The 13,909-nt window shown below is 40.9% G+C and overlaps 1 protein-coding gene across 1 annotated transcript in view; it reads left to right on the forward strand.

Annotated features, from left to right (window-relative positions):
- The window catches only part of SI (sucrase-isomaltase), a 162,099-nt gene that overhangs the window by 111,050 nt on the left and 37,140 nt on the right, over nucleotides 1–13,909 (forward strand). Inside the window, exons 41-46 of the mRNA XM_063132013.1 lie at nucleotides 1,273–1,421; nucleotides 3,322–3,406; nucleotides 3,518–3,574; nucleotides 8,164–8,288; nucleotides 9,106–9,194; nucleotides 11,147–11,196. Of these exons, the coding sequence (XP_062988083.1) occupies nucleotides 1,273–1,421; nucleotides 3,322–3,406; nucleotides 3,518–3,574; nucleotides 8,164–8,288; nucleotides 9,106–9,194; nucleotides 11,147–11,196 (555 nt within the window). The remainder of the gene's footprint in view (nucleotides 1–1,272; nucleotides 1,422–3,321; nucleotides 3,407–3,517; nucleotides 3,575–8,163; nucleotides 8,289–9,105; nucleotides 9,195–11,146; nucleotides 11,197–13,909) is intronic.

The following is a 13,909-nucleotide window of genomic DNA, read 5'->3' on the forward strand; positions in this document are numbered from 1 at the left end:
GGGATGACCCCGGGACAATCCCAGGATAAACCTTAGGTCTAGCTAAGGCCTAAATGACACACAGGGGATCCTGGGAACAGGCAGGGACAACCCCGGGATGAACCCAGGATAAACCTTAGGTCTAGCTAAGGCCTCTCTCTCTCTCTCTCTCTCTCTCTCTCTCTCTCTCTCTCTCTCTCTCTCTCTCTCTCTCTCCCACACACACACACACACACACACACACACACACAGAGAATTTGTGAAACCATCACAAACATGAATACTCCTATTGGGAATGGAAAGCATAACACTTCCTTCATTTCCTGTTTGGATTTCCTTCCTTCAGAAGATGGGTTTAGACCATGCTTTGTTACAGGTTATTTAAAACACTCCTGGCCTCAAGTATTTGGTCCAAGTTTTTTCATCAGTTTTGCAAACTGGGATGAGGCAAAAATGCCCCCTGAAGACTGGAATAATGTTCCAGGGGTTTGGTAAAAGTTAAGATTTTTTTTGGGGGGGGGAGGGGTCTACTATTAAAGATGAGACAGTAGACGTTTTTCCTTTTTACACAAAACATGTTTTGCTACTACTTCAAACAGTGGTGGAGGGGGGATCCTTTCTAATTTGGAACAGAATGGCCCAATGGGAACAACACTATGCCATGATGTAAGATCACTCCTAAGGACATAGTCGGAGGAAACAAAGATGGCTCCCCCCACTTCTCCTCCTCCAGTCAGAGGGGTCAACGTGTCCCATGAAAGTGTGTGTGTGGGGATTAGTTGGTCCAATGCTACTTTAAAAAGTTCAGATATGAATAATATATAACCTCGGAAAAAAGAAGGCAGAACGGGGCCAAATGAATGAGTACCACAAGAGCTTTGCAAGAAAGCATATGAAGAAGGCGATTATACTTGGGCTAAGGTTCCCTATCACCTGGATCACACATGCATATTCATCCGTTCATAACTGCAACAGCAAGGGCTGATTTGGCTGTGTGAATGAGCCATAACAGATCTAACACCATGCAGTGCTTTTCAGTGCAGGACCATGGGCCATGAATTCAAAGTCAGTAATTAAATGTACAGCTATCAAGTGATATCCATGCATTGAGTGAAACAGTCCTGTGTTGATAAGCATTGAATATCAAGGTACTGGCAGATATCAATATATTATATATATAAAAAATGTCTTCCTAATGAATAGTGGGTTTTCAGGGAGATTTAAGCAAGCTATACAAAATAGAAGGGAGATTTTCTGATGGCCTAACAATTATATTGATTTGTCTTTTCTTAGAGGCAAGATCCTGTATCCTTTGATAAGAAATTTGAAGACATGTCCAGGAATGTGCTCAACACCAGATACACCTTGCTTCCCTATCTCTACACGCTGATGTATGAGGCCCATGCTCATGGTAGTACAGTTGTGCGCCCTTTACTCCATGAGTAAGTATCAAATATTCTATGAGGCTCATTTGAAATAGAAGCTCATTTGGTAATCTCGTATCTCAAACAGTTCTATTGGTCTATTGCTAAAAGTTTTACTCTCTAAACATTTTTTTGGGGAGAGACTAAATATTAGTTCACACAAGGAGTGTTGAACCTCTTTTAGCCTGAGGTCTAAATACGAGTTCAGAGAAGCCCTTGGGGCCACGATCTGGTGGGAGAGGTCAAAGGTAAAAGAGCAGGGCCAGAATACCAAAAAATATATGCATATTTTAGCTTACTGCCAGGAATTAGGCCTTAGGAGAGGCATTTTAAACTTATAGAATGGGGAAATGCCCCCAAAGTCTTGTAGTGATTACTATAATGGGCTCAGTCAGTGGAGGCTTGTGGCTCTGATTTTGGTGGGGCTGTAAATCCATTCTGGGTTTTCTTCAGAACAAGTCAGAACTCTAAAGGAGCTATCCATGGTGCTACACCCTATCCCCAAAATTGGGTCAGCACCTTAGATACCTCCTTTAGAGTTCTGTCTGATTCTGAAGGAAAACTAGAATGGATTCACAGCCTCGCAGAAATCGGAGCCAGTGGTTACTGGCCCCAGTGGTTACCAAGATGGACCTGTCAGAGTTATTGTGATAATAAAGTGGTGTGTTAAGTGTGATAAAGCTGGCCATAGCTCCTTGGAAAGGGGGCAAGATAAAATGTAATAAATACAAATGCAAAGATGTATAAACTCACTGAAAACAGGATCTTATGACTGCTTTTCAAGACTTCTGAATAAGAACTGGTGCAGGTTAGACCAGTGTTATGGATTGGCATACCCCAATACTCCAGCAGAGCCATTCCTTTTCACCATTGCAACTTATTTGCTCACCAGCCTCAGTGGTTCTCTACCTGGCAAACAAGCAGATGATAGCAATGGTGAGGAGGAGCAACACGACCTGGTGACAGTAATGGTGAAAAAGTAGACTCACTAGTGCACAGAAGGGTGTTTTCCCCACCCACCTCCCAAAAGTACTTTCCTGTAGCTGGTACTGAGTTCAGCTGGTTCTTAACATTAAAATCACTCCACTGGGTGCCAATTAGTTTCTGGGTGAAGTATAAAGTGTTGGTTATTACCTTTAAAGCCCTACATGGTTTGGGTCCAGGATACCTGCAGGATTGCCTTCTCCCGTACAATCTGCCCCACACACTCAGGTCCTCTGGGAAGAATTTATGCCAGTCAGCCAAAACTAGGCTGACAACCATTACCTAGAGGACCTTCTCTTCTGCCACAACCAGACTGTGGAATGGCCTGCCGGGAGAGATTCTCCAACTTAACAGTCTTTCTGAATTTAAGACAGCTGTAACGACTAATCTCTTCCAGCAGGCCTACCCAGATGCATTTTAAACCTAAGAATTTTAAGATGTTGTGGTTGGTTTTTTTTTTTAAAAAAAATGTATCAGTTTTATATGCTCTTTTAACCATTTATGTATTGTATCGTATTTAATGTTGTTCCCCGCTTCGAGAAGCGGGTAAGAAATAAATTATTATTATTATTATTATTATTATTATTATTATTATTATTATTATTTACATTTCTTCACTCATGTGTCTACCTATCATATGGATATCCAAATGTCTATGTAGACATTTTTAGGGGCTCTTTTTCCATGAATGGAAAATTATTTGCCGCCATCATCCCTCCCAGTCATAGATTTGAACTATAGATCTGGGCCCAGCCAGTTTCTTCAACATTTGGAACACTCTTAGTGCTTCTAGAGCTGAAGCAATGCTTTAAAAAGGTTAACATTTGTTTTTCAGGCATCAGCTCATATTATTTTATTTTAAAGAAAGAAGGATTCTTCTTGTACATTCAGTCATTTTATCACACTGGACAATAATGTAATATGTTGCTTTCAGATTTACAGATGATAAAAACACATGGGTGATCCACGAGCAGTTTCTCTGGGGACCTGCATTGCTCATTAGTCCGGCACTCCACCCTGTAAGTTCAGAAATAATATGTAAATATGTGATGGCACATTTTTATTTATTTATTTACTTAAATGTAGTGTCCCATCTTCTCTAACATGAACATATGCATTCAACATTTCAGAATGTTACAGAAGTGCGAGCTTATTTTCCTGATGCCCGCTGGTATGATTATTACACGGTGAGCAAAATCTCTCTATGTCTCTCTATTTGTTCCTTCTTACTAAGAGCTAGAAGAGCGATTGTTTGCGGAAATTGTCTGCAAAAGATGAAAAGGAACGTCATTGAAACAGTCTGGTAAATGTGTGGTCAAGTGAGATTCTGTGGGTTGTACCCAGTAGCGGCTTTGCGTTAGAAGGAAGTGATTCTGCTTGCGTAATTCAGGGAACCCACATTTCACCGATCCTTCCACCCACCACAGCCCTCTGGGCCATGTGTTAATACTTTCTAGAGGTTTCCCAACACTCAGGAGCAGTTTTTCAGAGGGAATGGGGGCTTAAGGGGATTAGGGGCTACAGGCTATAATTTGCAGGAAGCTCTTTTTACTAGAGAAAAGCCACCAATGGATAATATCCATTGACTAGATTCTTCACCATTAGTGATCCTGAACGGTGTGGCCATTTCCAACAACAATTTCCGGAGGAAATTAGTCAACTTGACGGTCTTTTAGAATTTTAAAAAAGCAATAAAGACCAATCTATTCCGGCAGGCCTATCCAGTGAAATTTTATAATGTTTTAAAGATGTTTTAATGTTTTAAAGCCGTTTTAATCGTGTATGGTATGTTTTTAATCAGTTTTTAATGTGTATTTTATATCATGTTTTTATACTGTTTGTTTTATACTTTGAACGTTTTTAGTTTTTGTGAACTGCCCAGGGAGCTTCGGCTGTTGGATGGTATAAAAATGCAATAAATAAATAAATAATAACAATAATAATAATAACATTGTGCTGGTGGCTGCTACTCTCCCCAGACCTGGTACATCACTGCTGTGGACAGAAGAAGCCATGGCCCTCAGTGGCCCTGTTTATATATCTTTCTAAGAACCTTTCAGAAAGTAATCAAAATCTTTTGCATGGTAGAGACGGACAAATCTGTCAATTTCAGTTCCTCTCCATTTCTAATGAACCTTGAGGTTTTATTTTTAAATAAAATTTGCTTGAAATTTCATGTACATTTTCATGAGCATTTCTCATAATACATGTATTTTTGTATTCTATTTTGCCTAATGTATACACATTTTGCAAGCAAAATTCCTACCATAATGCATTTTAACATTATTTTTATGCCTATATGCATTTTTGTGTACACTTTCCTCAAATATATACATTTCTGTACACATTTTTTGATTGAGTAACCCCAGTGCAAAATTCAGAAATCTGCGAATTTAAAAAACACACACAACTCCCTGAGTTTTAGTTTGGTTGTTGGTTCAAGTGTCTGAAATTACATAAATTCATGTTAAAATACAAACACAATTAATACTTAGTGCATGGCTGATTCTTCTAGAATCATATGAACATCTCTGAGCTGCTTTCCATCCATATGAGGATAGTATAGTTATCACAGCCACACTTCTCCAAGTTCCCCTTCATTGTTTAAGTACAGATAATAAATAAATGGAAATAAATATTGAATCAGGGAGTCAGGGGCCAGATCTACACCAAGCAGGATAGAAGACTATGAAAGTGGTATGAAAGCAGTATATAAGAGGCAGGAGCCACACCAAGCAGGATATAGCACTATGAAAGCAGTATAAGGTATGTGTCATGGGGCCCAATAGTTGACAATGCACTACAATATTGCTATAAAGCAGTAGTGTGGCTCCTGCCTCTTATATGCTGCTTTCATACCGCTTTCATAGTGCTATATCCTGCGTGGTGTAGATCTGGCAAGGGTTGCATAGGAATCTATCTTATCAGAGTGTTCCTCCATTTAGCCCAGTATTATTTATTATTACATTTCATTTTAATGCTGCCCAATAGCCGAAGCCCTCTAGGAGGTTCACAAAAATTAAAACCATAAGGTACAGCATAAATATATAAATATGGAAGCTGAAAACCACAGTATAAAAGTACAATCAGAATAACATCAGGCAGCAATGCAGAAATTTCAAATACATGCTTAAAACACAGTTTTAAAACAGCAGTGCTAAAAGACTAGGATGCTAAAATATTAGGAAAATAAAAATGTTATTGTTCAACTTCGCTGAAAGGAGTACAACGTAGGAGCCAGGCCAACCTCTCTAGGGAGCTTATTCCACAGCCAGGGTGCCACAGCAGAGAAGGCCCTCTTTCCAGCAGCCACCTGCTTCACTTCCTTTGGCAGGAGCTCATAGAGAACGACCCCTACAATTGATCTTAGGGTCATATGGGAGGAAGTGATCCTTCAGATAACCTGGCCCCAAGCCGTTTACAGATTGAATGATAATACCAGCACTTTGCAACAGGCCTAGACATGGACTGTTATATCAGTAGCTCTCCAGGGTTTCATTTGAAGATCTTGACATCACCTGCTCCCTGATCCTTTTTTAAACTGGAGATGCCAGGGATCTTCTGCATGCAAGTGAACTATAGTACCTTTCCAAAATGCAACTTCTTGGAGGACCAAGGCAGGCTTAGTACAGAAAACGGCATTCAAAATAAGAGAAATAGGCCATGATTGTAGGCAGATTTCCACTGAAGGATCTGACTTGTTTTGAAAGGAAACTATAGTCTAATTAACCAATCATTGATTAAATATGGAAGCACAAGGTTTATTTTATTTATCATATTTATTTACTCCACATATCTGCTTAGAACGGATCTAGGATGGGTTAAAATTAAAGATTGGGAAATATCTCTCAGCTTGATTTAATATGGGGTCAGCAATTATATGAATCTTTGGATAATACTAAGGGCTCGTCTACACCAAGCAGGATATTCCACTATGAAAGTGGTATGAAAGTGGTATTTAAAAGGCAGGAGCCACATTACTGCTTTATAGTGGTATTGAAGTGCACTGGCAACTGTTGGGGCCCATTGACACACACCATATACCACTTTCATAGTGTTATATCCTGCTTGGTGTTGATGTGTCATGAGCCACAACCGTTGTCAGTGCATTTCAGTATCACTATAAAGCAGTAGGGTAGATCCTGCAGTACACTTCAATGCCTCTATAAAGCAGTAGTGTGGCTCCTGCCTTTTATATATTGGTTTCATACCCCATAATGGAATACCCTGCTTGGTGTAGATGAGCCCTAGGAGTCCTTCAAGAGTTCTAAATTGACTAAGGGAGCTATTCTATCCTATGAGCTTTTCCCTGGGTACTCATAAGCCCCCAGACTCAGGGAATTATGGCTATCCAATGCTGGGAGGCTGAAGCACAGAGAGGATTCATCTGCCCTGTTTTTTTCAGGTAGATGGCCAGTTTGGCTGTCTAGCTGGAAGCTTTGGAGCAGGAGAGGGGAAGGCGGGGCAGAGCATAAGAAATGGTCTCCTGCAGTGACTTCCACTCCCTGCCCCCAGAACTAACCCTTTTCACCGTCTCCATGCTCTGTTTACTGAGCTCTGAGAGGCAGCTGCCATGGTTCACTTTGTGATAGCTGCAAAAGGGAGGGGGGGAGAGCACAGTTTCCTAGCTCCCAGCTCAGAATGCTATCTATGAGCTCAGAGCCAGAAAACCAAAAAATCTATGTCCCCAAAGACGCTGTCTACGGGCATGTCTACACCAGGGGAGGGGTTGGGGAGGATCTTGTGATATGCTAATTGCGAGATCCTCCCCCTCAGTCCATATTTTTATTTATTTTATTTATTTATTTATCATACTTATACCCCGCTCCTCAGCCAAAAAAGGCTCTCAGAGCGGCTTACACTTAGGAAAAAAGACAGTCAAAAAAGACATATGGGCCGCATGACATCCCAAGCATCGCACCCATCACAGCGGCCATTTTTTTTTTACAAACATGTAGAGCTGGAGCGCACTCATGCTCCCCCAAAAAGTAAAAGGTAAAAAAACCCCACCCCATCCCGTTCCCCCCACCCCACCCCCAATGGGCACAGAGCACCTGAAGAGCTCCGTGCCCGGTTCCCGGCTTCTCACATTTACTTCCGAAGAGCTGGGATGAAACTGGGACGGCTGCCCATACCTCTTGTGGTCTCAGGATGATCCCAAGACCATGGGGAAAATCAGGCTAAAAGCCATCCCGGTTATCCTGGAGAAATGGTGGGATCTTCCTTCCCTGCCCCCGGGATCCCTTCTGCATCATGTGGATGTGCAGGGATGACCCCAGGGTGATCCCTGGGATAAGGCATGGTGTAGACATGCCCTAGGAGACATAGGATTGCTCCCTAATTGACTAAACCAAATATACTTTTAGCATCACTCAGTTATTACAGCTTCTGAAAAGCTGATTAAGAAAGGATTGACCTATTTAAAATTAATCAATATTTATCAAGGGGAAAAATGGCCCCATTTCTGTTATTCAGTCATACTGAAATTGTTCTGTCAGGTTAACTCTCAGCCCCTTTAATTTTAATGGGATTTAAACGTGACTGACTTTCACTGGATTGGGGCCCAAGAGTAATTTCTCTGTGGTAAAGAAAATGACACCGAGGCAAAGCAGCTGAGAGGAAAATCAAATTATTTTTAGCTTAATTGCATCCACTGTAGTTTGCTGAAATCAGCTGAGGAGGAGACCTTTTAATAGTTTTGCTTTTAATTAACCATGGAGAAAACAGATTTTTATGTTTGGAAATAAAACTGAAAATACTTGTTTTTCATGAACAGAATAAAAACATGGAAGTGAAGAGTGTGTTCCTGAACTTATCAACTCCTCTTGATCACATCAACCTTCATCTCAGAGGAGGCAACATTATCCCTTGGCAACTACCTGCTGCAAATACCAAGGCCAGGTACAGTCATAGGTGTTAGAATCATTATACTTTTTTTTATGGAGGTAGAATAGAGCCAGTGTGGCTAAAAGGCTGGGAGCCAGGAGATCAGGGTTCAAGTCCCCACTCATCCATGGAAACCCACTGGGTGACTTTGGGCCAGTCACAGACTCTCAGCCCAACCTACCTCACAGGGCTGTTGTTGAGGATAAAATGGAGTGGAGGAGGATTATGTACACCACCTTGGGTTCCTTGGAGGAAATAATAATAATAATAATAATAATAATAATAATAATAATAATAGAGATAGAAACTTCAGTACGATGCTCTTCATATCTATTCAAATGTAAATCCCATTGAGTTCAATGGGACTTACTCCCGGGTAAGTGTGTATACCAGGGATGTTGAGCCTAACGCCAATGGAGCAAATATGACCCACTTGGGGTTCCAATCTGAACCTTCAGAGTTGCCCCGATGGCTAAGCCCCTTTTCCCCAACAAATGTTGTTGTTCATTTGTTTTCACAGCCTTTGCACATTTCTCCCCATTCTGAAATGTTGAAATGCCTCTCTTAAGGCCTTGTCACTGGCAGGAAGAGCTTTAAGCTAAAATGAGCTGTTCGCTTTGGCACTTAGGCCCCGCCCCTTTTGCTTTTATTCCACCTCCATTTGCCTTCAGCTCCACCCACCACTGGAATGTGGCCCCTGAAACTGAATTTGGCCCTTGGGCTGACAGAGGTGCAGCAACCCTGATGTATAAGATTGCAGACTTAGGACAGAAAGAAATATTTTGAGGGTTTTCTGGGTTAATTTATAATAATCAATTGTTGTTTCCCTTAGCCGAAGAAACTTAATGGGCCTTACAGTTGCTTTGGATGATATGGGGGCTGCTCAGGGTCTCCTTTATTGGGACGATGGAACCACAATTGGTAAGTGTGTAATAAATTTAGTAATGACTTACCTCACAGAGCTGTTGTACTCATTGCTCTGAGAATGTATCTCGAACATTCTACATTTAAATGTTATTCATTTATTTAAAACATTTATTCTCTGCTCTTCAGCTGGAAAGTCTCCTAATCAGTTTACAAATCAATCAACAAGACATTCCCTGCCCTCAAGTTTACAATCTAAAAAGTCATGACCCCCATTCTTAATGTTATTAGTTCTTGGATGACCACCTCTAATGCACCTCTAATGGAGTAAGACAACCAAATGTTGGTCTTGTCATGACCAGCTGGAATAGAAACAGTTCACAGAGAGGAGGGCCCCCAAATTACTGGTCTCTCAGCTGTTTCTTGTCATTCCTCCTTCTACAGCCTAATGGAATGGCTGCGGTATGACAGCCAGGGAGACCAAAGCTCTAGGAATCTGGCTTCTCAGGAGGGCTGATGGAGCGATTAGCAAAGCGCGATGAAGCTCGCTTCTCAGAAGGGCTTTTGACAGCCTTTCGATCCTTCTCTGTCCTTCTCTGATCTATACTAAACAAGTCCCAAGGCATACTAAATACATTCCAAGCCACAGGTTCTCCTCACCCCCCTTGAGTGCTTCATTCCTTTAGGAGTAATTGGGACTCAGTGTATGGGTTTTAATGGTGCACAGGAAGAAGTTTCATAGATGGCACTATTTAAGGCTGCAATTTTGCACAAAATTGTGATTTACATAAATAGCTTACTTGCGATTTTTCACAAAATCACAGCTCTTTGAGTGCTGCTGAACTATCCAGCAGCTTGCCCCAAATGGCATACAGGGTTGAGGCAACTGACACGTGAGGTGGCAGCGGGTGGCCAAATACAGAATGTGCAGGGACAGGGTCAAAAGTGGGCAGGCCAACTGCTCTTCTCTCTCTCTCTCTCTCTCTCTCTCTCTCTCTCTCTCTCTCTCTCTCTCTCTCTCTCTCTCTCTCCCTCTCTTTTCCAACCTACCCCTTCCTCCCTGTCCAGATGGACAGATCACTGTTGACAGAGGTGTGAACTGATTGCTTACAGGGGGCTTTTGAAAGCCTTCTGCAAGTGACCCAAGGACTGCAGTTTGCACAACTCAATCATATGGGAAGAGTCTGCAACATGGCTCCTTCCTTGTGAGCATCATTTCCCCCTATTGGTTTAGCTATAGTTGGGTTTTATGTAAATCACTTTGAGCATGGAAAAAGTAATAAGTGGCAACAACAACAACAACAACAACAACAATAATAATAATAATTTTTACTGAATGTAAATAGGAGTACAGAAAATAATGTACAACGATAGCCAAGGATTAGCATGGGTGCAGGTGTGCATGAGATCCTTCCTGCAAGACTGGTGTAATGTCAGTAGTCCATGATCTGAGCTATGTTCACTCCAGGAGCATCATCATTTCCATGCTGGGCCAACTTGGACATAGACATGTACTGTTCCTAAGCTCCTTGCATTTCTCCCATATGGTTTGAACTTCTGAAGTTCCCCAGCTGTATGGGTAAGAGCTGTGCTGCAGTGATTTCCAGCCTTTTGATTAAGATCAGAATGGCACCTACTTGGTTCAATATATAGAAATGCATTAAGCAGTATCAAATGTCATTAATTCCACATGCTTAATTGCATTCCAGTTAGATTGCGTATCTTCACTAGTTCATACCCATTTTATTTTGCATCTTCCTCCATGGAACCTATTGTGTTTTGAAGGAATATGTGTCTAAAGCACTGACTTCCACACGGAAGGGGCTTTAGTGCAGTTCTCCTCTCCGTCTCCATTTCAACAATGTTTGTTGTGTTTCCCATGTGCCAGTGGAAATTAGTCACCCTCTAAACACTCTTTACATACTGGAAGACACCACTTGGCCCACTTTAATAGTCAGAAATGCAATAGATGTCCACAAAATTATTCTGTTGCTGCTTTCTTATTACAGATGCTTATGAGAAGGGTCTTTACCTCGTGCATACATTCAATGCCAGTCAGGTACGTATAATTTCCAATATTGTTTCCTTTTTGCTGGGTCCACTGTGATGTTCAGCCCTGCTGTGAATGGGGTCTTTTTGCAAATTTGTTTTTTGAGAGTCTAAAATATTGAAGCTTTGCAATGTGTTTCTCTTCTTAATTGCTTCATCACATTTAAAGGCCCTTCAACTCCTTCTACCTCAGCCTCTTTTACTTCTCAACAGTCACACACACTCCATATTTGCATCCCACCCTTACAAAGTGTGGTGTCTTTGGTTTTCCCATTTTGTTCGTTTATTTAAAGATTTCTGCACCATCATTTTATCAAATGATTTTTGGGGAGGTTTACAACAGATTAAGACAAAGCAACTATAAAATACAAAGCAGTTGTGGTGGTGATGAATCCGAGAACTGGAATAATTTCTGCTTTATGGGTGGATGAGCAAAGCTCCAAACGAAGAGACCTATGTACAAAGCACCAGTTAAATTTTCCTGGTCTTTGCATACAAGTTGGAAAGAATTCCCTGATCCAGACCCCCATTGCTCTTTGGTCTCACTCTTTTAAGATATTTGTTATGCAGCAGTTGTATACAACAAAGCCCTGGAAGTTAGATTGCATATCATCGCTGTTGGAATTGTCAAAGTGTCTATTTGTTCATGTTTGCTCTAGCTAAGGAATATTATTCTACTCGTAATATTCATGTGCTTGATAGAAAATCAGCCCTATTAGTATGGCAAAAATTAATAAAGTTAGCTGTTTCAGGGCTTTGTTTTGTTTTTTGAGAGTGCTAAAATATTGAAGCTTTGTAATGTTTTTTCTTCTCAGAATTGCTTCACATTTAATTTGGTATCTCCCTCAAGTCATTAAACATTAATGGTTATTATAATTTAGAGATGGGTGAACCTCCCCCCTCAAAATCTGTTAGGAAGGCCTTCATTCTTCATTCCTTTCAGGCATGGGCTTTTCCCAAGAGTTCTCTAAAGTGTCAGAAAGACCTGGTCCATTTCAAATGCTCCCCTGTCAGTCCTTCACCATCGCAGGCCTTCTCTATGGCCATGGCTAGACCAGGCCTATATCCCGGGATTGTCCCAGGATCATCCCTGTACATCCGAATGACACACAGGGGATAATGGGAGCAGGCAGGGACGGCCCCTCCATTTGCCTGGGTCTAGCTAAGGCCTATATCTCCCCTCTTTCCACACTCCCATTCTGACACGTTTTGGCAAGCAACAAAGGAAAGTGCAAAGGAATTGTGTGTTTCTGCATTTGTGTATTAGGAGCTTTCTATTGGGAGGACTTTCAAGGCTAATGTAGGCTCTTTCCATTCCAATATGACCTTCCTCCCATTGTGATGGTTTCTGGAAGATATATTTTGGGGAAAGAGAAAGCGGTAGGGGCAGCTCAGAATGGCCTCACCTTATTTACAAGCATAGTCACCTTTTAAAGGGTTTTCGGCTGATTGATAATCAATAAGAGATAATTTTCAAATGACTGGTGGGTAGAGGATTGTTTCTGATTCCAAAATTGAGTAATAACACCTACACAGATGCAATAATAATAATAATAATAATAATAATAATAATAATGATGATGTATCGATTAAAGCTCAGAGTAACTATTTCCTCCCTATTCTCTACTTAACAAAAGCCGAGTAGGAGGAGCCTCCTTCATTAAACAAGCAAACTTTTGATTTGATCAATAAAATAAGGAGCATTACACATGTACCTTATTGCAGTTATAGAAAGTACCTGTTGCTGGTAGATGCAATGGCTTTGGATGCAACAATGTATAACAGTTTCATTTCCACTAGTGAAAATTGTATGTTTGTCTTCTAGAAAGGGGATGAGCAAATGAGAGATATTCGAGATTGCTAGGATTCTCCAAATATTATCTTGCAGCTTCTCTCATGCCTTTCTGGTCCCATTTTGGATCTCTGCTTGCTCTGTCCGAAAGGGGAAATTGCCAAATTGAGATGTGATCGAATAGAACATTTAGGCAAATTCCCCCAAATTTACACAAGTTCCCTAGAAAAGGATTGATTCATTCTATGGGGGAAATTTCTGCAAATTAGGAAAATCAAACTGAGAAAGCTGTGGAAATTGAACCAGAGCACATGTTTGGCAATTTATGATTATTTTCAGTGGACACATGTTCATGATTGCAATCATATTTGAGGCTTTGAAGAGGGCATGCTTGCATGTTCTGCAAGAAAAACAACAGTCTCATCCGTTACTAATTCTGAATGTAGTAACAGGTTTCCTAAACCGTTGCCATAGATTCATGAAAAAAAAGAAAAAGAAAGAAGAAACAAAAAAACAAACAACTTATACCCATCCCTGTCAAGATAAGTTGGTGTGCAAATAGCCTATTTTTCTAGTTATATTTGATTAAATTCTGCAGGTTAGTAGTTGCAATTCTCCTTTACTTTGTGGATCAAACCAGGAGTCTGCTGCTTTAATTAATAAGCTTTCTCGAATTGCATAGAATGGGAAGGGATGCATATTCGCAACTAGTCTGCAATTGAGAGACCAGCGAGTATTAACTAGTACCAACCACAATAGCAAATAAGTTGGTATTTATTTGAGGGGAGGTTGGCTATGATGACTACTGCTTGCAAGTGGAGAAGGAAGCATGGAATTAAGACCCAGACACCAGAGACTAGGGCCTCTTTATTTAAACAATAAGGTAGATTGTTATTCTTACAATCACCCCACCCTGGATCTGCATGTGAAA

The sequence above is a fragment of the Elgaria multicarinata genome, chromosome 8 (genome assembly GCF_023053635.1).
Source record: "Elgaria multicarinata webbii isolate HBS135686 ecotype San Diego chromosome 8, rElgMul1.1.pri, whole genome shotgun sequence".
NCBI lineage: Eukaryota > Metazoa > Chordata > Lepidosauria > Squamata > Anguidae > Elgaria > Elgaria multicarinata.